Source organism: Urocitellus parryii, chromosome 5 (assembly GCF_045843805.1).
Source record: "Urocitellus parryii isolate mUroPar1 chromosome 5, mUroPar1.hap1, whole genome shotgun sequence".
NCBI lineage: Eukaryota > Metazoa > Chordata > Mammalia > Rodentia > Sciuridae > Urocitellus > Urocitellus parryii.
Window position 1 is genome coordinate 63315384 of NC_135535.1, and position 23482 is coordinate 63338865.

Consider the following 23482-nt stretch of genomic DNA (forward strand, 5'->3'; position numbering starts at 1 on the left):
GGTGGTGGGACCATCAGACCAGAAAGCGTGTGCACTCTTCTGTAGATTCTTCTGATCACTCCCACCACCCAGGACCCCTTGCGCCTAAAGAGAAAACTGCCCATCAGAAGTCTTCGACTGGCACCCTTGGCACATCCGTTTGTGTCTGAGTAATCGATCTGTCCGAGAAAAACACTGAGAAAAAAGGGAGGAAAAACTCAGTGGCCCATTAACAAGCTCCTTCACCACATAGAAGGCACATGTCATATTCTACTTCCTCTCAACATGTGCAGATGACACAAGCACAGTGGTTAAGAAAGCAGTTGTTGGAGCCAGAGCCCCTGGCACCGAAACCTGACTCTACCACTTAGGAGCTGTGTGACCCTGGCAAGTTATTTCACAGCCCTGAATCTGCATACTCTTCTATCTGTAAGGTGAGGCTAAATGTTCCTAATCACACCATAGCTGCTTTGTTCATCAAATATTACTGAGCATTTATCTCAAGGCGGGTACAGTTCTTGGGGCTGAGGACAGGGTGGAGAGTAAGAAGGACAGTCACTGCCCTCATGGGACTTTCACTCTAGCATTTGGAAGATTCCATGTAAGAGTACAGAACAAAGCTCGAGACCTAGCAAAGCATCCAGGAAGTGTTACTACTATCATTCTCATCTCTTGTTCTTGTCTTGTTTTGGTCCTGGCATTGACATTCTCATCAGATCAGATGCTGACCTCAGGGCAAAGATTACATCTCTTCCTCCAAAGTGCAGGAGCTCTCAAGTCGGACTGAATCCAGGCTCTGCCCTTGATCTGCTGTGTCCCTGGAAAACTTAACTTCTCTGAATCTCAATTTCCCCATAATTGAAATGAGGACGACACAGCTACTTTATGGAGTTAATGTGAAGATTTACTAAAAAACAAACAAAAAATATCTATGTAAAGTATGTTCTCACAGTACCTGGCACAGATTAAGTGCTCAAGAAAGGCTATTATTATTTTAATATTCTAACTCTTCCCCCTAAGCAGCTGCATGAGGCCAGAGGGATGAACCTCATCCTGAGGTTCATCTTTTATGGCAAAGAACACTGGGTGGCCACTTGGTTAGGCAGGAGTGGGGCCTGGCCCTGGTTCTTGGGTAAGGAAGTTTATGGGGCCGTAATGGGGCTGGATGATGTGTGAGCCTTACCTGATGACACCGTTCACACTGGTAAGGCTTTTCACCACTGTGTACACGCTTGTGGCGTTCCAGGTGGTACTTCTGAATGAATCGCATATCACATATATCACACTCAAATGGTTTCTCACCTAACCCAGGTGGAGACAGAAGTGAATGTCAAGAGGTGTATGTGGTAGGGACATGGTTCCAGCTATCCTCTTAGTCATCTAAGCTATAATATAGTGGAGAGATCCCCAAAACTGCTGGTCTCAGTGACACCAGAAACAGAGCTATGCACTCTTTTATACCTCATTTACTTATCCACTTCCTCCATTTCTAATGCTTCCCCTGGAAGGTAAACCCAACTAAACAGGTATATCTCTCCACAAAACAAAAGTTATAGACTATTCTCCCCCTGTGAATATAAACAAGAGACTTACCAGTATGAATAAGGATGTGCCTCTTGAGGTGGTAACTGCTCCTAAAGGCTCCAAAGCAGTGTTCACAAATAAAATTTTTTGGAATCTTTACTTGAAAAGAACCGTTTTGTTCCACTACCACCACCTGGGGGCAACAATCAGGCATGTCATGAGGCTATTCCTCTGCCCTCTTCCTAGAGACCATTCTACTCTGGGTCCATTTTCAGCTGCTGGATGAAGAACCTCTCTGATGATATCTAAAGATGCCAACATCTCCCACATTCCTCAGGGTTAAGAGTTCCTCTGGGAAAGGAGGTGGAGTGGGTAAGATGCCTGTCTTGTTACACTCAACAGTCTGAGCATGACCTGAGCTGGAATTAGTCTGTCCCTGCCCTAGGGAACAGTATAAATCATGTTCCCTGACCTGTACCAAAGATGTTTCAGCAAGGGTAGGTATTAACTACTAAAGTGGACTCTGGATGAAATCAAGGGATACACACTGGCTATGAAGGATGAAAGCATTTAGGGAAAGTTCCAGGGAGAATCACAGTGGAAAGAAAAGATTACCCCATTACTAAACTGTACTGGTTTGGGGGATTACCCCATTACCTGCCTTTTTAACAGTCTTTTTTGAGTGAGAAGCCTCAGCCAAGCTGTCATCATCTTTCCGGTTCCGGGACTTATCACTGTCTTTTCGGTGGCCCTTTGAAGACAAATCAAACCTAAACTCACAGTCCATCTCAGAACACAATATAAGAGACCAGATACTACTTTCTGACAATTTTTAAATGACAGGTAACCACCTGCTCCAAAGGCTTAGAAAAAGTACTCTTCTGTTTCTCTCCATGTACCTTGGTCTCAAGGGGTTGTTGTATAAAAAGACCTTCCTCAATTCTCTAAAATATCTACATTCATTCATTCCCCAGCTGTACTCCCTTTTCCCACTTTCCTAAACAGAAGCGCTGAGGAATCAAAGCTTGATGTCTCCTGGCACAAAGCTTGGGCCACCCGAACCCCAAGCACCACAGTGGACTCAAGTGCTGTACCTGACTCGAGCACCTCAGCACATCAGGGCTACCTGCCCGCTCGCCATTCTCGGCCTGCTTGCTGGCAATCTGGCTCAGCATCATCTTCTTGCTGGCTGCAGTGGGAACCAAACTCACACCTGCTAGGCCTTCACAAGCCAGGAGACTTGCCTAAGTTGAAAGGAGAGGAGGTGTCAGATCACCTGGCAAGGCAGGGCAAAAACAGGCTGCCATCTTCTATAGAACTGCCTTTTACACCCAGCTACAGACAAATTGTTTCTCTCCAGGGAGCAGCCCTCCTCACTTCAAGATCCTCCCCAACTCATCTCACCAGTTCCTTTTCTGTTGTTCTTCAGCATTAAAACACACATGAAATTAATAATCAAGCAGTATCAACACTTTTGTCAGCAGTACTGTGCTAGGTACAGTGTATGTGGCTACAAATTACTTTGAAAGTATTTCTAGGCCTTAACACTGAGTGGATACGAGATGTGTCAAGATTACCCACAGAAATGGGAAATGCCTAGAGGACTTTTCTCCTCTCTCAAAAGCTCTCAATTTCAGAGCCCATTTCTGATTGGCAGACCTTGTTGGTACCAGCTATATATTCTAGGAGGTTTGTGAGAGACCAACCTTACATGTGACTGAGTTACACTCCCCGGCTGGGTGCTGAGGCGCTCAGTCGCAGAAATGTGGCAGAGCTTTCCCCACCCTTCTTGGGTCTGAGGGTCAATGTCTCGTGCATGGATGTGTCTTGCTACAGCCCCACGAGTGAAGCTATGCTCACTTGTTCCTTTGTAATATAACCCCTTGCCCGGTTTAGGATAGAATCTTCCATGGAAGTGCCTTGTATGTGTCCCCTTCTCTTACTGTGCCCTTGGGTGTGGCCTACCCAGGTGTCAGTCAACCTGCGAACAGCGGACATCATTAAGATACTCAGCCCCCTGAAATCTGACCCCTTGCCTCATTTGAATAGCTTATCCTCAATAAAAGGGGTCAGCATGTGCTCTCACTCTCTCTCTTTCTGTGGACCCTTAAGGTCAGAGGAGCTGTCACAGTGACTCCAAAGAAAAAGGTATTGTGTCTTCTGTGTGGTTATTTCGTGCAGCCCAGTTAGCCCAGTTTAACTGGAGTGACCCCTGAGCCTTTTAGTCGCGAGATCAGAAACCCAGCAGAGGTTATTTCTCTTTAAATATTAATAAGTGTTGTCAGTTACAGCAGATGTAAAAATTAAAATACTTGGAAGGATTCTGAAGTTGAATAAACAATTTCTTTTGACTCCTTAGGCCATTTATATGTATGCATATCTACATTTTTTCATATTCTCTGTTCCACATAAAGTTGACAAGTTACTTAAACAAGATATATTTAAGCAAATAACCTATTTTCACTGCTGTATTCTTCAAACTGACTTTGTTTAGTATCACTCGATATATGTTTCTTTTACTGATAAAAAAACTTATTAAATAGTTGGTCAGTAAACTCCCAAATTTATAAAAAAATTCCTTTCTTTATAAATGATCAGTGTATCTTGGGATCCCTTCTCCCACCTTCAGGGACACTTTGGAGTGAAAGGTCCAGAGTCAAAAATCTTATCACTGCTGTTTGTACTGTAATCTTGGGCAAGTTATTCCACTTTTTAAGCTAAATAAATAGTGCCTATTCTCATAGGGTCGATGAGAACTAAAATGTAAAATGCTTGGCAGTGCTTAGCACAGAGTTAGTGTTTAGTGAAAGGCAATCTTTTAAAAATAAGAATGACTTAATGTGTAGAATGGGCCGCAAACAGACAAAGGAAGAAGAAACCAAAGGGTTTCTACTCTGCAGGGAAAGGAGGAAGCTGTGCATGCAGAAGCAGTTGGAAGAAAGCCAATTATACTATAATCAGGCTGCCATCCTGGTGTGACTGGTAGGGGAGGTTCCCTGGAAGAAAGCTAGAAGCAGCTCTGGGAATGTGTGCACAAAGCTTTTCTACCTAGATGACTACAACAGGCTATCTGGTCATCCTGTCCCTCCAATCCATCTCCACTTACACAATGACAATTACCTTCTAAACACAGTGATTTGATGTTATTCTGTTGCTTAACACTATTTAGGGAGGCCTCATTCCCTATAAATAAGATCTAATTCCTCAGGAAGGCATAAAAGGCCCTGGGGTCATACTCTGCTTACTTCTCCAGGAAAACACCCCCCACCATCATTATCTACTCTATCTCCCAAATTATACCTATTTAAATCCTTTGCTTTGTAACTACCAAACTACCTGCACACCTTGTACCTCCTCACATTCTCTTTTAGTCTAAGCCTCTGTCTACATAGTACCCCTTGTCTGATTGTCCTTCTCTGTTTGTTAATCTAGCAAAATCCTTTGCATTCTTCAAGCTTCATCTTCTTCCATCTAGGCAGAAGTATCACTCTGCGGTGTATATGTCTATTTTTTGTACATTCCTTCAATCAACAGTTTCAGTCTCTACTACTAGTCAGCCACTATGCATTGTGAATATAAAAATAATAGACTGTCTTTCCCTCCCTTCCCCCCAAACCCAAGTAGCCTGGAAGCTTACTGGGGACAAGAACAATCTTATTCATCTTTGTATTTCCAGCACAATGCCTTGCATGTAACAGGAGCTCAATAAATTCCTGTTGGAAAAAAAACAACAACAAACGAAGCATTCACCAGACTATGCACTCTTTTATGCCCCTCAGCACTTAATGTACCAAATGCACACTGAGTACATGTTGCTTTGCAAAAGTTTCATTAGTGCCTGTGATGCAGTATAGCCTACCTCCTTCATTTGACTGGAAGCTCCCTGAAGGCAGGGGCTGTGGCCTGTCTCCTTTCCTTCCTCTAGATCTCCCCCTGGTGTTTAATACAGAGCTTGGCTCACTGAGTTGGTCAATATTGTTGACTAGGGCAGCATTCAAGAGTGTAACTGCAAAGAGGCTTCCCAGTGATCTTGAAGGAGGACTTTAGAGCTTTTTACCTGAGCCATGCTGACTTTTCACTTAATGCAACCCAAAGTTCAGGAGTTCCTTGATCCAGCTTTCCTTAAGACACTGCCTTTTGAAGAACTGTCACCAAATCACAGTAATGGCTCCCTCATGTCCTCTCAGTCCTGCTGCCATATTGAACTGCCTTTGTCTTCCAAAAGAACTTTGTGTCCTCCAAAGGGAAAACAGGTGTTCCAAGAATCCCTGGTCTCTCTGGCTTCTGCCTGTTGTCTGAAGAAAAGAGAGTCTGCTAGTCTTGGTTTTCCAGTTGAATTCTCTTGATTTAGCTCTTGATTTGTTCCAGAAACCTGAAACCAAAGAGGGAGATGGGGCCCTTAAGTGCAACATCCTCAGGCCATAGAGTGACGTGAACTTTTTTTTTTTTTTGCTGGGCGCACTCTGAAGCTCAGAAAGAGGACATGAGTCAAGAGAGCGTTCTTTCTAGGTCAGTAGAAGAAATTGGTCTCCTAGGCAAGGAGGGACAGCCAACAGAAGCAAAAGTAACAGGGACCTCTTAGGGAGTAACTCTGTCAACAGGGTTACTGCTTGGATTTGCCATCTTAGGAATGGAAGAAGGGGGCGGAGGCCTTTCAGGGCTTTTGGGCCAAGTGGGCCGGCCCGCCAAGCTGGCACTCTACAGAGGCTGAGAGACCCGGGTGGAGGAAAGCTCGGGGGCCATCGCTGGGCGCTGAGGCGACGGGCAGAAACCACACTGGCAGTGCCCACACGTGTATGTTCTGAGTTTGCCCCAAGGTACGTAAACTCGTTGCGGAGGTGGAGGGCGGGCAGGCAAAGCTAGGCATTGCGCGTTCCCTCCCTCCAGCCACCCAGACAGGCAGCTGCAGCGTCCGCCGCACCAACCGAGCCGAAAAGACGAGAGCGCCGAGCATAGCGCGAGGTGCGTGCTCGCGCCCGCGTCCCTTACAAGCGAGCCTTCGTCTCCAGGGCCGGGGACGCGGCGGCAGGCGCCGGCGGGGGGCGGTGCGCGCGCGGCCCTCCCTCAGACCCCCTCCTTTCGCCACGCGCCCCTCCTCCCCTCCCCTCCCCCTTCCCGCGCGGCGTCCCACGGCCTGCGAGCTGCTGAAGCGCTGCCGTCCGCCTGGACGACGCTGCGCACCTTGGGGCGTGCGCCTACCTGCCAGGCACGACTTCCCGCTGCCTCCCCAGCCGCGCGGCGCCTCCTCCAGGCCCCAGCACTCCGTGCCAACTCTGCGGCCGCCGCTGTCCCCGCCGGGACCGAGGCAAGTTTACAAACACCAACCTGGGGCCCGTTTCCCCGGAAGCACTTCCCCCTCCCCCTCGTTCTCTCCGCCGAGCGGCAACATCCACTTCCGGGCTCGGGAGTCTGGACAGGCGGGGACAGCCAGAAAAGGGGTGAGGCTGGGGACGCGCGGAGTGCTGCAGCTGGCGAGCCGGCGATGAGGCGCGCGGGAGGATGGGAGGAGGGCGGGCCGGAGGGCTGGCGCGTGCGCCGTGGCGAATGCGAGCCCGGGACGCCATCTTGACTGAGGGCAGGAATAGGATCTGTGAAATCTCCAGGCGCTGGTTGAGAGGGCTGCTTTGGAGAGCTGGCTAAGACTCTTTGAAACAGTGCCACTTCTTTCCCTTCCGTCGCTTCTGGGCTCGGAGTCCTAAGTAGAAGCCAGATAGTTCACACTTCCGATCTTTTCCTTTAACTCGGTCAGGTTTGTCTTTCCCTGAGTTTGTTATTGGGCCCAGATCCGAAGATTTTAGGGTCAGCTGGGAGGAGTTAACTTTCTTTGCACAGTCCTGCCTTGTAAACCCAACCATAATCTGAAAATAAGTGTCTCGAAGGAGTTCCTTGAGTAGCCCGAGGCTGCCATGCTCATGTCCTCGCAGAAGTCAGAGGACACCCTGGTTACCTTTTATTTTTATTCCAGGCTGTCTAGCTCTGAATTCGCTGGAATAGGACATAGAACTTACCTTAGTTTCCAACAAAACTAGTTGGACAGTTGGACATGCAATTTGGTCCCTGGGCCGGGCTGAATTAGAAAAATGGAAAAATTGAACCCATCTTCAAATTCTACTCCAAACTTTAGCTGTTAGGGAGGGGTCTTGCTAAAGATGCACTTTACTGAAGGAAATGTTGATTCCATTTAAGACCTAGTTTCTGCTGTAGGTGCTATCAGGTTGTGAGCTTAGGAAAATTGATGGCTCTATTAAAGAAAAAATGCTTATGATGAAACAAAACAAGAATTCCCAATCAACTTTTGTACACAAATTTTATTTCCCCAACCTGTCAACATTTTGGGCCATTGAAAGCAAGTTCTTTGTGCTTTTAGTATCATCCCAAAATTGAATAAGATTGAGAGAGCAAAATATTTCCAGAAATAAATATTTAATTACAAAAAAAAAGGGGGGGGGGAGTGTAGCTTAGCGGTACAGCAGTTGCATAGCAACTGGGTTTAGTCCCTCTGAGCTACATCCCTGGCCTGGGTTCAATCCCCAGTACCAAAAACAAAAAAACTCTTATTGCATTTTGACCATTTCAATTGTTTTTGTAAATTGCCTATTCATATCCTTTGCCCATTAAAAAAAATTATCTTTTTCTTATTGACAATTATTTGAAACATTCCTATCAACAAGAGAAACAAGTCAAGAATGTTTACCATTAACACCAATATTCTATTGTATATCAATTAAAAATGAGGGCACCGAAAAGTCTCATTATGTTGGGCTGGGGATGTGGCTCAAGCAGTAGCTCGAGAGTGTGGCTCCGTTCGATCCTCAGCACCACATACAAACAAAGATGTTGTGTCCACCGAAAACTAAAAAATAAATATTAAAAAATTCTCTCTGTCTCTCCCTCTCTCTCTCTTTAAAAAAAAAATCTTAAAAAAAGTCTCATTATGTTAATATATTCACTTATAAAGAGAAACAGTTGACAAAATAGTAAAATTAATATTAGAGTTCGGCAACATAGCCAGATGTAAGATTAACAAATAAAAATTACATAAAAATAAAAAGGACTGGAAATGAGCAGGGCATGGTGGTGCAGGCCTGGAATCCCAGCAGGTTGGGAGGCTGAGGCAGGAGGATCCTGAGTTCAAAGCCAGCGTCCACAATGGGGAAGTGCTAAGCAACTCAGTGAGATACTGTCTCTAAATAAAATACAAAATAGGGCTGCCAGTGTGGTTCCGTGGTTGAATGCCCCTGAGTTCAATCCCTGATACAAAAAAAAAAAAAAAAAAAAAGGACTGGAAGTGTAGCTCAGTAGTAAAGCACCCAAGTTCAATCTCCAGCATGAGAATAAATTATATAAGTAAAATATAAAAACAATAACCATGAAATGTCATAGAATAATCTCATTTACAGTAAAACTATTACATTCCTAGAAAAAAAATTAATAGGGAACTGAAAGTCAGATTTATTTATTTTTTGGTAGTGGGGATTGAATCAAGGGGTATTTTACCAGGGACTTATATCCTCATTCCTTTATACTTTTTGAGACAGGATCTTACTAAATTGTTGGAGGTCTGAGTTGCTGAGGCTGGTCTCCAGCTTGTAATCCTACTGCCTCAGGCTCCTGCCACAGTCATATGTTAAGAAAACCAACCTGGGTGCTATGGCTCATGCCTGTAGTCCTAGCAACATGGGAGGCTGAGGCAGGAGGATTGAGAGCTCTATGCCAGTATGGGCAACATAGTGAAACCCTGTCTTGAGGGTGCTCAAGCGGTAGAGCGCTCGCCTGGCATGCGTGCGGCCCGGGTTCGATCCTCAGCACCACATACCAACAAAGATGTTGTGTCCACCAAAAACTAAAAAAATAAATATTAAAAAAAATCATTCTCTAAAAAAAAAAAAAAACCCTGTCTTGAAAAAGAAAAAAACAAACAAAACAAAACAGGCTATTTTAATGAAATCATAAAGGCCTAATTAGATGACATTTTATTATGTCCATTAGTAGGAAGACATAGTAGTCTTGTAGTTTTGTAGTAGTCATAGTTTTATAGGGACATCAATTCTTGCTGTAGATTAAGGTAAACTAAATTCTGTTTAAAACACGATTTTGCATGGAATTTTTAAAAACATTTTTTAGTTGTAGTTGGAAACAATATCTTTATTTTATTTATTTTTATGTAGTACTGAGGATCAAACCCAGGGCCTTGCATGTGCCAGGCAAGTGCTAAATTAAGTAGTACTCCATTGCTGGACCACAACCTCAGCCCCTTTGCATGGAATTTAAACTAATTGTTTTACTTTTTTTGGGGGGGGGGGTAGTAGGGATTATTATTTAGCTCTACTGCTAAACTATATCCCAGCTCTTAAGCAGATTTTTAAATTGATATGGAGTGCTGGGGTTGTAGCTTAGTGCTAGAGCACTTGCCTAACATGTGTGAGACACTGGGTTCAATCCACAGCACCACATAAATATAAATAAATAAAATAAAGGTATTATGTCCATCTGCAACTAAAAATGTTTTTTAAAATTGACATGAAAAAGAATAATTGCAAGGGCTGGAGATGTGGCTCAGCGGTAGCCCGCTCGCCTGGCATGCGTGCGGCCCGGGTTCGATCCTCAGCACCACATACCAACAAAGATGTTGTGTCCGCCGAGAACTAAAAAATAAATATTAAAATTTCTCTCTCTCTGTCTCTCCTCTCTCACTCTCTCTAAAAAAAAAAAAAAAGAATAATTGCAAAAAGAGCAAAGAACATTCTTTTTTTTTTTTGGCTGCTGTTGTTTTGGTACTGGGGATTGAACCCAGGGGTACTCTGCCTCTGAGCTATAACCCCAAACCTTTTTTTTTTTTTTTAGTTGTAGGTGGGCACAATATTTTTATTTCATTTTTATGTGGTGCTAAGGTTTGAACCCAGTGCCTCATGTGTGCTAGGCGAGTGCTCTGCCTGAGGCACAAACCCAGGCCCCAAAACCTTTTTATTTTATTTTTGAGACAGGGTCTATTATTGAGATTGGCCTTGAATTTGAAATTCTCCTGCCTCAGCCTCCTGAGTCTCTGGGTTTCTAGGAGCTCGCTTCACCTGGCACAAAGAATATTTTGAAAACATTTGAGTGGTTAAAATTATGAGTGAGAAATAGAAAGCTGTGAATAAGCTTTCATCACTTTCATGGTGTCTCTTTACACAAAATTTTTAAAGTTTCACATTATTAAATCTGTCTGTGGAGGGCTGGGGATGTGGCTCAAGTAGTATCGCGCTCGCCTTCAATGTGTAAGGCACTTGGTTCGATTCTCAGCACCACATAAAAATAAAATAAAGGTATTGTGTCCACCTAAAACTAAAAAATAAATATTAAAAAATAAATTTAAAAAATCTGTGGCTTTTGAATTTTTGTGTCATGCTACCTCAATATTATTAAACTATTTTCCTGTACTTTCTTCTGGTATTCTAGTTGTTGTATATTTTCACAAATATTTGTATATTGGCTGCAGTTCTTGTGTGTGTGTATGGGAACAAATAGTGAGACCAGACCTAATGTAGACAGACTAGCCTAGAAGTTAGCGAAAATTGGTTATACCGCCTTTGTAATTTGGACAAATTAATTCACTCTTTCCAGCCCAAGAGTCCTCATTTTGAAGACAAGAATGAATGAATACCTATCTAATTTCTAGTACCATTATGAGTATCAATGAGATAAAATGGATTAGAGGGCTTTCAGTAGGGGGAAAAAAAAACCCTTTGCAAATCAAGTTACCATCACTACAGATTCCTGGATGATGGTAATCAAATATAAGTGGAATGCAGTGGTATTTTCAGTACCTATAAATAGTTGATGAATTCAGCAAATGTTTATTGATAGCCTTTGTGCAAGACTCTGGTTGAAAGCACTTTAAGAGGCACTGCCAGCCGGCCATGGATGTGTACACCTGTAATCCTAGTTGTAATCAGTCTGTAATCCTAGTTTAGGTAGAAGGATTGAAAGATCAAGGCTAGCCTGGGCAATTTAGTGAGACCCTATCTCAAAATAAAAAGGGCTAGGGGTGTAGCTCACTGGTAGAGTACCCCTGGGATCAGTCTTCAATACCAAAAAAAAAATAAAGAGGGTAAGGCAACTGCAATTGTCAGATCCTTTTGCCCCCAGGCAGGACTCCTGCTCTGTGACTTTCCCCAACTCAGGCCCACCCCATCCTTTTACCAAATCGAAGTATAAGATTCCTGAGTAGTCTTTTCTGGCTCCTGTTCTCTATCATCTCATGAGTCTGAGTATTTGCTCCTGGAAGCCTGGGTTGGGCCAGCAGAGCAGAATGAAGCAGTCCTACCTTTCCTTGGTGAGCGCACTACTCTGTGGTGGTAATCATGCCTTCAGTTTGCATCCCAAGCTCCCTTGCTGGCTCTTGGTGAGCGCACTACTCTGTGGTGGTAATCATGCCTTCAGTTTGCATCCCAAGCTCCCTTGCTGGCTTGCTGGTTGGAGTCCACAGCACATACACAGCAAGAACCTGGGGCAGTGCCAACCAGGCGGCAGAAGTAGACAGTCGATGTTTGCTGAACAAGCTGAACCCTTTCCCCTCTGTGAACCAGCATGGGTTGCATAATCAAAATGAGCAGTGTCTGTCTCCCTTTGCCACCTGCTAGACCTTTGATGATAGTGGATAGAGAAGTTGGGAAACCAAACAAGGGACATTCCTTGATTCTAGCAATGTGTATGTTTTAGGGAAAAAACGTTTTTTTTTTTTTTTTTTGGTACTGGGGATTGGTACCAGGGACACTTTATCACAGAGCTATACAGCTAGTACCCCACCTCCTTTTTTTTTTTTTTTTTTTAATTTTGAGACAGGGTCTCAATAAGTTGCTTAGGACCTGGCTAAGTTGCTGAGGCTGGCCTCCTATCTTAGTCTGCTGAGCCACTGAGATTACAGGTGTATGTCACAGCTATCAGCTGTTTTAGAATTCTTATGACCCCTTAATTCCTTCTTAATTTTTAAAATTGTTTTGAAATATCTTTATTTTAGTTACATAAGTAATATGAAATTTTTATATAAAATTATAAAAATATGGAAGTTTATAAATAAGAAAATTTAAATCATCCATAATTCTAGTGCCCGGTAATAACTGTATGTATACATATATGTATATATACGTATGTATATGTATATATAAATATATAGTGTGGGGCATTGGGAATCGAACACATGGTTGGTTTACTACTGAGCTACATCCCCAGTCCTTTTTATTTTTAATTTTGAGACAGGATCTCACTAATTTGTTTAGGGCCTCACTAAATTGCTGAGACTGGCCTGAAAACTTGTGATCCTTCTGTCTGAGTCTCCTGAGTAGCTGGGATTACAAGTGTATGCCACCATGTCTGGCTTCCCTGTTCTGTTTTTTATGTGTATGGAGCTGGGGATCCAACCCAGGGCCTCACACATGCCAGGCAGACATTTTACCACTGAGCCACATCTGCAGCCCCCAGTGGATTTATTAAAAGACTCAAAAAGACATTAAAATATTAACTAGCTAGACAGGGTAGCATTTATCTGTAAAGCTACTCAAAAGGCTAAGGCAAGAGGATCACAAGTTTGAGGCTAGTTTGGGCAACTTAAGGACACTCTATCTCAAAAAATTAAAAAATGGCCCTGTGCTCAGTCCCCAGTATTGCAAACAAACTACAAGAAGTGAGTGCTAATGGGTGTAGGTTTCTTTTGCGGGTAATGAAAATGTTCTGGAATTAAATAGTGGTGACCCATGTACTATTTTGGGAAAATACAAAAACAAAAACACTAAATTACTTCAGAAGAATGATCTTTATTGGGCTGGGGATGTAACTTAGTGGTAGAGAGTTTCTCTGGTATGTGTGAAGCCCTAGCATCACAAAAAAAAAAAAAAAAAAAAAAGAAAGAAAGAATTTTGGGCTGGGGTTGTGGCTCAGTGGCGCTTGCCTAGCATGTGTGAGGCACTGTGTTCAATTCTTAGCACTGCATATAAATAAATGAATAAAATAAAGGTTCAGCAGCATCTAAAAAATAATGAATTTTATGGTATATGAATCATATCTCAATAAACTGTTATTTTTTAAAAATGCCTGTATATGCATATACACAGTATTGTCTTTTTCTGAACTGTCTGAAAATTGCAGACACCAGTGCCTCTTTATTATTGAATGTTTCAGCATATTTTTTTAAAATTTTCTTTCTTTCTTTTTTTTTTTTTTAAAGAGTGCGAGAGAGGGAGAGAGAGAATTTTAATATTTATTTTTTAGTATTTGGCGGACACAGCATATTCGTTTGTATGTGGTGCTGAGGATCTAACCCGGGCCGCACGCATGCCAGGCGAGCGCGCTACCGCTTGAGCCACATCCCCAGCCCTCAGCATATTTTCTAACAAGAATGTTTTCTTACATAGTCTAATACAATGATCAATGCAGGAAAGTTAATACTGATTTAATACTAATATTTATGGTACTACCCATAGTCAGATTATACCAGTTGTGCCAATAATATTTTTTCCTCCCTGTGAGACAGTCTCAGTTTGGTTTTGAACTTGTGAACTCATGTGGTTTTTCTACTTCAGCCTCTCAAGTGCTGGGACTGTTGGCACATGCCACCATGTACACCCCCAATAATGTTCTTTAATTTTTTTTTTTAGTTGTAGATAAAAACAATGTCTTTATTTTTATTTATTTTATGTGGTGCTGAGGATCGAACTCAGGGCCTCACATGTTCGAGGTAAGCGCTCTACCACTTAGCTACAACCCCAGCCCCAATAATGTTCTTTTATTTTTATCTTTATTTTTATTTTGTTTTTATTTTTATGTGGTGCTGAGGATCAAACCCAGCATCTCGCAGGTGCTAGGCAAGTGTTCTACCACTGAGCCACAACCTCAGCCCCTCAATAATGTTCTTTATAACATTTTTTTTCTTTCCTTATCCAGGAGCCAAACTCAGATTGTATGCTGCTTGTTTGTAATACCTTAGTCATTTTCAATCCAGAGCAGGTCCTCAGCCTTTTTTTGATTTTCATGACATTGACTTTGTTTTGTGGTACTAGGGATTTGAACCCAGGGCCTCTCACATGCTCTACCACTGAGCTATAGACTCAGCCCCCAACACTGACATTTTAAAAGAGTATAGGCTAGTTATTTTGTAGAATGACTCTTAACTTAGATATATTTATTGCCTCATGGTTAGATTTGGTTATACTTTTTTTTTTTAAAACATTTATTTTTTGGTTGTAGTTGGACACAATTTTTTTTTTTTTTTTTTTGGTACCAGGGATTGAACCCAGAGGGACTTAACCACTGAAACCTTTTTTTTTTTTTTTTAAATTACATTTATTTTATTAATTATTTTTATGTGGTGCTGAGGATCGAATTCAGGGCCTCGCACATGCTAGACAAGTGCTCTACTGCTGAGCCACATCCCCAGCCCTGGTTATACATTTTAGGTAGAAATTTTACACAAGTGGTGTTGAGTGTTTCTCAGTGCCTCACATCAGAAAGTGCCTGGTGTTAATCTGTTCCATTATTGGTGATGTCAGCTTAATTGTTTGGGCAAAGTGGTGCCCAGCAGGTTTCTCCACTATAAAGTTACTATTTTCCTTTTGAAGTTGTGTATGTGAGTGATCAGTACTGGATTGAACTTAGGTGTGCTGTGCCACTGAGCTACATCCTCAGTCCTTTTTTATTCTTTATTTTAAGAGAGGAACTTGCTAAGTTGTTGAGGCTGGCTTTGAATTTTTTAAAGATATTTATTTTCATATTTAAAAAAATATATATGTATTTTTTTAGTTGTAAGTTAAAATAAAATACCTTTATTTTATCTTTATGTGGTGCTGAGGATGGAATCCAGTGCCTCACACGTGCCAGGTGAGCGCTCTGCTACTGAGCCCCACCCCCAGTCCCTGGCCTTGAATTTGTGATCCTGCCTCAACCTCCTAAATTGCTGGGATTACATGCATGAGCCACTGTGCATGGCCTTTTTTTTTATACCAGGGATTGAACCCAGAGGGACTTAACCACTGAACCATTTACCCAACCCTTTTTATTTTTTATTTTAAGACAGTGTCTCACTAAGTTGTATATAGTCTCACTAAGTTGCTGCAGCTGGCTTTGAACCTTCGATCTTCCTGCCTCCACCTCCTGAGCTGTTGGAATTACAGGCATGTGCCACCACATCTGACTCCTTAAGGAACTATTTTTAAGGGGAAAAAATTACAGCATAGCCCAACTCAGAGGAAAAAAGTGAAGCTTTATCCAGGTTTTAGTGTTGTGTTGAGGGAGAGAGAAAAAAAGGTGCAACAGCCTTTGAAGATTCAATAAAAAAGATCAGGGACTGGGAGTGTAACTGAGCAGTAGAGTGCAAGCCTGAGGCCCTGGGCTCCATCCCCAGTACTGCAGAAAAAAGGTCTGCTGTGAAGAGGAGGTGGCTGGAAGGGGGCATGTAGTGAGAGATTTTTTTTTTTTGGGGGGGGGGTGCTGTGAGGAAGAGTTAGAGGATGAGGATTAAAGAAGTGAGCAGGAATAACTGAGAGTTGTCCCTGAGGGGGAAGGAGAGGAAACCTTTAGACCTCTGTAGAGCACTTGCTTAGCACACATGAGGCACTGGGTTTGATTCTCAGCACCATGTAAAAAAAATAAATAAAGATATCTTGTCTATATACAACTAAGAATATTAAAAAAAAAAAAACATAAATGAGTGCACAGAAGCAGTGGAGACTGAGGTGGAACAGAATGTGAAACTGCCACAGGCCAGTGTACAGCCATCTTGTGGAGGTTTATCTCACCCACTGCTCTGTGCTATGCAGTGTCCTCCCCTGGGAGGGACACACTTTTCTCACCCCCTGCCCTGGGCTCCATGTACAACTTAGTTTGGACAGTGGGGTGTGAGGAAATGCTCCACATGCCAGGTTTGAGGAGAAGTTTTTAAGAGTTTGTGGTTTTCTCTACCTTTGTTCTTTACTCTCTGCCATGAGAACAGTGTGTCCCAGATAGTTCTTTCAGTCTGGGTTTTAGAATAAAATCACATAAATCAGAACTAGAGCCAACACCACCATCAGAACTAGAACCATTAGAGAGGAATAAACCTCTGTTGTTAAGCCAGGTGCGTTGGAGGGCACCTGTAGTTCAGCATTCTGGAGGCTAAGCAGGAGGATTACTTGAGCCCAGAAATTCAAGATCAGCCTGGGAAACAGTGAGATCTCATCTCAAAAACAAAACAAAAGCTTATGTTGTCATGGGCAGGTGAGATTTTGAAGCCCTTGTCACTACAGCAAAATTGACTAATAAAGACATTCAAATAAATTACAATTATACTGAGATTTTTTTTCTTTCTGTGTTAGAGACTGAGCCGAGGGCCTTACACATACCAGTGAGCCATACCTTCAGCCCTGAGATCATTTTTTACTCCTCATTTCAAATGCTCAACAGCATACTCTCTTGCTGAGGCTGAGCACACAGACATTTTCATATATGATACCTTTGTGGATATTGGCAATCCCTATCCAACTCAACCCTGCAGATGGCTATAATGAAAAAGAAGACAGGGCTGGGGATACAGCTTAGTTGGTAGAGTGCTTGTCTCCCGCATGCACAAAGCCCTGCATTCAGTCCCCAGCACCACATACACACACACACATACACAAAAGAAGAAGATAATAACATATTAGCGAGGATGTGAAGAAACTGGAACTCTCATACATTACTGGTGGAAACTATGAGGTGGTACAGCCATTTTGAAAAACAGTTTGGTAATTCCTCAAAAACGTTAACTATAGTTACTATATGACTCAGCAATTTCACTACCAGATTTGTATCCAGTAGAACTGAAAACATGTCCATTCAAAAACTTGCAAACAAATGTTCCTAGCAGCATTATTTATAATAGCCCAAAGGTGGAAACAATTGAAATACGCAAGAACTGGTAAAAGGATAAATAAAATGTTGTAGCAGGGCATGGGGGCATACACCTATAATCCTAGCAGCTCAGGAGTCTGAGGCAGGAGGATCATGACTTCAAAGCCAACCTCAGCAACTTAGTGAGGCCCTAAGCAATTTAGCAAGGCCCTGTCTCAAAGTAAAACAAAAGACTGGGGATGTGAGTCAGTGGTTAAGTGCCCCTGGGTTTAATCTCAGTATCCCCCCCCCCAAAAAAAAAAGAAAGAAAGAAAAAAAGAAAAAAGATGGATATGATTCAGTCATAAAAAAACAATGAAGTGGGCTGGGGATGTGGCTCAAGCGGTAGCGCGCTCACCCGGCATGCGTGCGGCCCGGGTTCGATCCTCAGCACCACATACCAACAAAGATGTTGTGTCTGCCGAGAACTAAAAAAATAAATATTAAAAATTCTCTCTCTCTCTCTATCTCTCTCTCCTCTCTCTTTAAAAAACAACAACAACAACAACAACAACAACAAAAAACAATGAAGTACTGATACATGCTATGATGTGGATGAACCTTGACTACATTATGCTAAGTAAAGCTCCTTGCAAAAGGACCACATAATGCCAGACACAGTAGTGAAAGCCTGTAATCCCAGCAGCTCTGGAGGCTGATGCAGGAGGAATGTGACTTCAAAGCCAGCCTCAGCAATTTAGCCAGGCCCTAAGCAACTCAGTGAGACCCTGTTTCTAAATAGAGTATAAAAAAGGGTGTGGGGGGGTGCACAGATATGGTTCAGTGGTTAGGTACTCCTGAGTTCAATCCATGGTATCAAAAACAACAAAACAAAACAAAAACCCCCACATAGTGTATGATTTCTTTTATGTGAAATGTTCAGACTAGGCAAAGCTGTAGAGATGAAAAGTAGATAAGTAGTTGCGAGAGGTTGGGGTGGGAGGAACAGGGAGTGACTATTATTGAGTTTTTCTTATTGAGATGAGGAAAATGTCCTGGAGTTAGTGGTGATGGTTGCACAAGTTTGTGAATATATGAAAACCACTGAATTGTGTACTTTAAAGAAATATTTTTTGTGGTAGGTAAGTTATATCTTAATAAAGTCATAATATTAAAAAATGAGAAAGTTCTAAATGTACTCATATGATAAGAGCACCCATATTTTATTAACTGAAAAAAGCAAGGTACAGAAGAATGATTATGTACTAACTTTTGTATGAAGAGAGAGAAAATAAGAATATATATTTACATTTGTTAGTATTTGCCTTAAAAATTCTAGTGATTTCCTGTGTGAGTGGGAGTGAGACTGGGTCACATAGAATGAGATAGGAATTAGATTTTTCGTTAAACTAGGTGTCTGGGATTACAGGCATGCGCCATGCCCTGCCAAAAGCAACCTGTCTTTTCATGGATGCAAATTCTTGATTTGTGCAGCTTTCTTCTACCCTCTATATTTCTTTGCTTCCATCATATGTACCTCTTTTTTTTTTTTTGCCAGTTTTTAATCTCTTTGGTTTGTTTGTTTATTTATATGTGGTTGCTGAGGATCAACCTGCTGCCTCACACATATTAGGCAAGCACTCTACCACTGAGCCACAATCCCAGCCCTCTTTGTGGTTCTTTTTTTTTTTTTTTTTTGGTACTAGGGATTGAACTCAGGGGCACTTGACACTGAGCCACATCCCCAGCCCTATTTTTTTTTTAAGTATTTATTTTTTAGGTGTAGATGGACACAATACAATGCCTTTATTTTTATGTGGTGCTGAGGATCGAACCCGGGTCCTGCCCATGCTAGGTGAGCACTCTACCGCTGAGCCACAATCCCAGCCCTATCCCAGCCCTATTTTGTATTTTATTTAAAGACAGCGTCTCACTTAGTTATTTAGCATCTTGCGGTTGCTGAGGCTGGCTTTGAACTCACAATCCTCCTGCCTCAGCCTCCTGAGCCACTGGGATTATAGGCATGCACCACAGCACCTGGCTGTCTGTGGTTCTTGTTAGAAACTTTCTTCAAATATCTGGTTATCCTTGGTTATCTGCTCACATTTGAGGGCAAGGCACTAAGACATATTGGCAGGTCCGAGTCCCTGGACAGGCTGTACTGACTGGTGGCATTGCTGACAGGTGATTGGGTGAGGACTAAAATGAGCCAATAGGCTTTTCTCTGGGTCTTGTTCAGTTTCTAAAAAGAAGACTCCTCTCGTCTCTGGCCCTGCAGAGTTTGCCCCTGGTCACTAATTATGAGTGATGATTGGGGAAAGGGGCTGATTTGATATGTAGCTTCCTCTTAATCCTCCAGTGTTCAGTATAGTGCCTTGTCCCCAACTTCTGGTGTCTTTCAGTCTTTGGCTCTGTCTCTATTTCTCCGGGCTGCAAACCTTCATCTTCTTTGGAAGAAGGAAGTTGGAGGAAAGTTGCTGGCTGAATGGGCAGCAACTCTCCTTTAGCAGAATATGATTCTAACTGTCCTTATACAGGTTTCCATCTAATCTTGAGAAGCAAAGAAACATGAATAGAGTTAGGAGCAGCACTCTGGCCTCTGGCTGAGAAGATGCTGATAGGACTAAGCAGGGTTTATTTAAAAATACACACCTGTTTTTCTGATTTCATAGGATCTCTAGTTCATAAATTATCTAACCGTCAACTCTTTTATCTTATTCCTAAATGACATGGTCCCTTGTTTTAACTCCTTTCTTTCCAAGATCCTCAATTCCCCAGCCCTATTATCTTTTCACCAAATCCACTGGGGAAAATCCCAATCCAGCTGGCTTGTCTTCTCAGGAAATCCACCAGGCCTGCTAGATTCCGCTAGTCAAAATCACACAGTGTTGCAAACTGGTGGCCTGTGCACTCCTTCTAATTAAACACAGCAGATTAAACACATAGGTTTGCCACCACTCCTTCCTGGAACTCCACTAAAATTACATCAGTAGAATTTTAAATCTGGAAATATAACAAGAAAATGGACAGGAGGCAAGAGTTATCAATAATTGTAGAACTAGAAGGCAGAGGAGAAGTGTAGCCAATGTCAGAAAGTCAAAGCCAGTATGTCTGCAGGGGCCCAACGGGAAACAAGCTGGTTCTTGGGGCAGAAGCCCAGAAAGGCTCAGGAATGAAAAAACGCCAGCTCTCTTGGGAGGCCAGAGGAGGGCACAGCCTAAAACTTGCCGGAGAGCAGGGCAGTTAGGGGCTTAACCTGGCTTAACCATACACTGGCTCTGTGTCCTGGAAAAGTTACACAGTATCTCTGAAACTGTTTCCTCCTTTAAATGTGATTAGTTAAGTTTACCCTGAATGGTCATGAAGGTTAGCACACAATGCATTGTAAGTACATGGTATCTGGTTAAGTATTAAAATGGGGCCTATTTTTTGTTTATATTTGAGATACTAGGGATTGAACCCAGGGCCTTGCATACGCTAGGCAAGCTCTCTACCACGGAGCTCTATCCCTCGCCTCAGGGCTTATTTTTATTAGCCTCTCAACCTCCATACTCCATGCTGCCACTGTCAGGAGCTGACAGGAGAGCTGGTGAAGGACCGTGTCCTCCATTCTCCAGGCCTGTGCTAGCTCTCTGGTTTTCTCCAAACCCAGTCTACTTAGGAAATGTGTAAGAGTTGGACCACCTGCTCCCTTGACCCTCTGTTAACCAGTGTGAGTTTCCGTGGCTGTTGACAGCCAAGTACATCAGAGCAGCCCACATTAAGGAAGTAGGCCCGATTCCGGATTCTCTTCTTGTTCATGTCCTTTCTTTTTTTAAAAATATTTATTTATTTATTTATTTTTTTAGTTTTCGGCAGACACAACATCTTTGTATGTGGTGCTGAGGATCGAACCCAGGCCGCACGCATGTCAGGCGAGCGTGCTACCTCTTGAGCCACATCCCCAGCCCTTGTTCATGTCCTTTCATCTGGAAATTTCCTCCAGGCCTTGGTGTTTGTTCCTCTCTCCCTAGCCATCTCTCTGAACATCTCTTCCTTGGGGAATGGAGCCTTTCACAAGGCTTCATCTATCCCAACTCCTAAATCGCCTTTTAGTTCTTGCATCTCATCGGAATTCTAGATCTGACCATCTACCTATGCATATCTGTAGTCCCAGGAAGTCTCCACTTGGCTGAGTACTTCTAAGAAATCACTGTTTTAATTTTCATCCAGTTTCTTCTTTCTGCATCCATATTTGTTTTAAGGGTGCCATTTTCTCTGTCACGCAGGCATGAACATCCAGGTTCATCTTTGACTTTTCCAATGTACATTCTCTGAGTGTTGAATTAACTGTACTCCAGGGAATGACTGAGGCTGCAATTTCTTCTCTCTTCCCTTTCTTACTCATCCCACCCTTATTCAAGTGTGGATCACTTCTTGCCTGGCTTACTGCAACACCCTGTCAATTCTTCTGCATCGTGCTGCTATAAACTGGTCTACTAGTCTTCTGAGAGTATCAATTTTTTCATATCCCTTGCCAAAGAATCTTTCACATCTCATTTTCTATAGGATGAAGCTTACATTTTCTGGCCTGACTGGCAGGAAAGACTTGCTGTGGTCTCACCCAACTCTGCCTACTCTGCCTGCTCTGCCTTTGCTCCCATATTCCAGCCAGCAGTGCCTTCACTGACCTCAAGACTGGCCTGCTCACTGCCCACGCAAGCTCTGGCATTCCTCTCCCTGCCCCAGTGCTCCTCTCTCCCTCCCTTTCTCCCTCTCCCCCATCTCTCTCTTTGTTTTTTCCAGACAGGATCTTGCCTTGTTGCCCAGGCTGGCCTCAAACTCCTGGCTCAAGTGATCCTCCGGCTTCAGCGTCTTTGAGTAGCTGGGACTGTATGTACCTGCCACCAAGCCCAACTCTTTCTCTTCCCTTTCTCCCATCCCATTTCTCCTGCCTACTCTCAAGATGTAGCTCCCATCTGCTATGAGTCTTCCCCAGTCTTCAGCCTCCTGGGTTTCCTTTCCTGATTCTGAGGACACTTAGGGTTAGGACCCAGCTGCACCCTGAGCTGTAACTGTTGAGTGTGTGTCTGTGTGCTCCTGTAGGGTCAGAGACTGAGGATTATACTCAAGTAATGAAATTCTCCCTCAGTGGGACCTCCTTTCCTTCCTGCTGTAGGAGAGGGCTTCAGAAATCAGGACAGTTCAGAGAAGACGGCATTAGGGTGCAAAAGAGATTGTCCTCTGAGGCCTGCCTAAACCATTTTGCCTCCATGGCTGAGGCCCCCTCCCTTCTGCTCTGTCCCCTACCCTGCCCACTGCTCTCTTCCCCCTTCAGACGTCCCCCACACCACCTGTCTGTCCTCTTGAATTCCTGGTGGGAATCCCCCCTTCAATACATTCAGGCTCTGTGCCCCTCAGTCCCGAGGTTAATGTGCCACCTGTTTTTGCCCTTCTCCCAACCGGCCCCCACCACCTTCTGTCAGCTAATGATTATTCAGGGAACTTAACCTGCTGTCCCTGTCCCAAATCTGTGAAAGTTCTCTTTCGGGCAAGGGTCATGAGAGTTGTGCCATGGCCATGTGACTGCTGGTTTCATCCCACTCCCTCTGTTGTCTTGGTCCTACTATTCTGAAAAGCTAATTGTGTACCTTGTGGCCAGCTCACCTGAACAGAGACTTGAGCAGAAGGTAAGCTTTTCCTCTTTGCTTTTGGTGGACAGTGGCCACTGATTCCGCTCACTCAGCATTAATTGCCTTTTCTCTCCCTCCTGTGTCCCCTGACTTTCTCCCTGGATGCTGCCACTTACTTTGTACACTGGAGGCCGGGACTGGGCACCAGTGCTTGGAGGGTCTTGCTGGTTAGGTCTGGGTGGGGTGTAGCACAGGCTGAATGGAGAATGACTCCTACTCTGCTCACAGAACTTAACCTGATGGCTGATTCAAAACTACTCCCTTCCCCTGGTGGGGACCCTGTGGCTGTGGAAACCTTGCTCCAGGACGTATTTGGGATTGTTGTGGATGAGGCCATTCGGAAAGGGACCAGTGCTTCTGAGAAGGTGGGTTAGTGGAGGTTGGTCAGCAGCTTAGCAAGGCCCTGAGCAACTTATCGAGACCCAGTCTCAAAGTATAACATTACAAGATCTGGGGAGATAGCTGTGTGGTAAGGGCCCCTGGATTCAATC

At 43.3% G+C, this 23482-nt stretch overlaps 2 protein-coding genes across 8 annotated transcripts in view; one reads left to right on the forward strand and one right to left on the reverse strand.

Annotated features, from left to right (window-relative positions):
• Znf740 (zinc finger protein 740) lies at positions 1–6922 on the reverse strand. 3 transcript variants are annotated; one of them, XM_026398699.2, is made up of 7 exons: positions 6703–6922; positions 5561–5875; positions 2598–2747; positions 2165–2254; positions 1573–1696; positions 1163–1281; positions 1–174 (listed from the first exon to the last, which is right to left on the reverse strand). In XM_026398699.2, the coding sequence occupies exons 2-7, from the start codon at positions 5567–5569 to the stop codon at positions 85–87; spliced, it is 582 nt and encodes a 193-aa protein (XP_026254484.1). In that variant the 5' UTR covers positions 5570–5875; positions 6703–6922; the 3' UTR covers positions 1–84. The 3 variants fall into 3 exon arrangements, with proteins under 3 accessions (XP_026254484.1, XP_026254485.1, XP_077654491.1); XM_026398700.2 differs by having other exon boundaries at positions 5363–5875; XM_077798365.1 differs by lacking the exon at positions 2165–2254 and having other exon boundaries at positions 5363–5875.
• Csad (cysteine sulfinic acid decarboxylase) overlaps positions 6215–23482 on the forward strand; it is a 27479-nt gene continuing 10211 nt past the window's right edge. For 2 of the 5 annotated variants that reach the window (XM_026398696.2, XM_026398697.2), the window contains exon 1: positions 6215–6320. Coding sequence is in view for 3 of the 5 variants with exons in the window: in XM_077798364.1 (XP_077654490.1) it covers positions 23231–23356 (126 nt within the window). In the remaining 2 variants the exon portion in view is untranslated. Of the gene's footprint in view, positions 6321–22104; positions 22192–22960; positions 22989–23219; positions 23357–23482 lie in introns of all 5 variants that reach the window. The other 3 variants (XM_077798364.1, XM_077798363.1, XM_026398692.2) reach the window with 3 other exon arrangements.

What these genes read in the sequence shown, in the direction of transcription:
- Znf740 (XM_026398699.2), bottom strand. An exon ending in GCACATCCTTATTCATACTG is followed by an intron (nt 1,282 to 1,572) that starts GTAAGTCTCTTG and finishes CACCTGGGTTAG; the next exon opens with GTGAGAAACCATTTGAGTGT. An exon ending in AGTGTGAACGGTGTCATCAG is followed by an intron (nt 175 to 1,162) that starts GTAAGGCTCACA and finishes CTTTTTTCTCAG; the next exon opens with TGTTTTTCTCGGACAGATCG.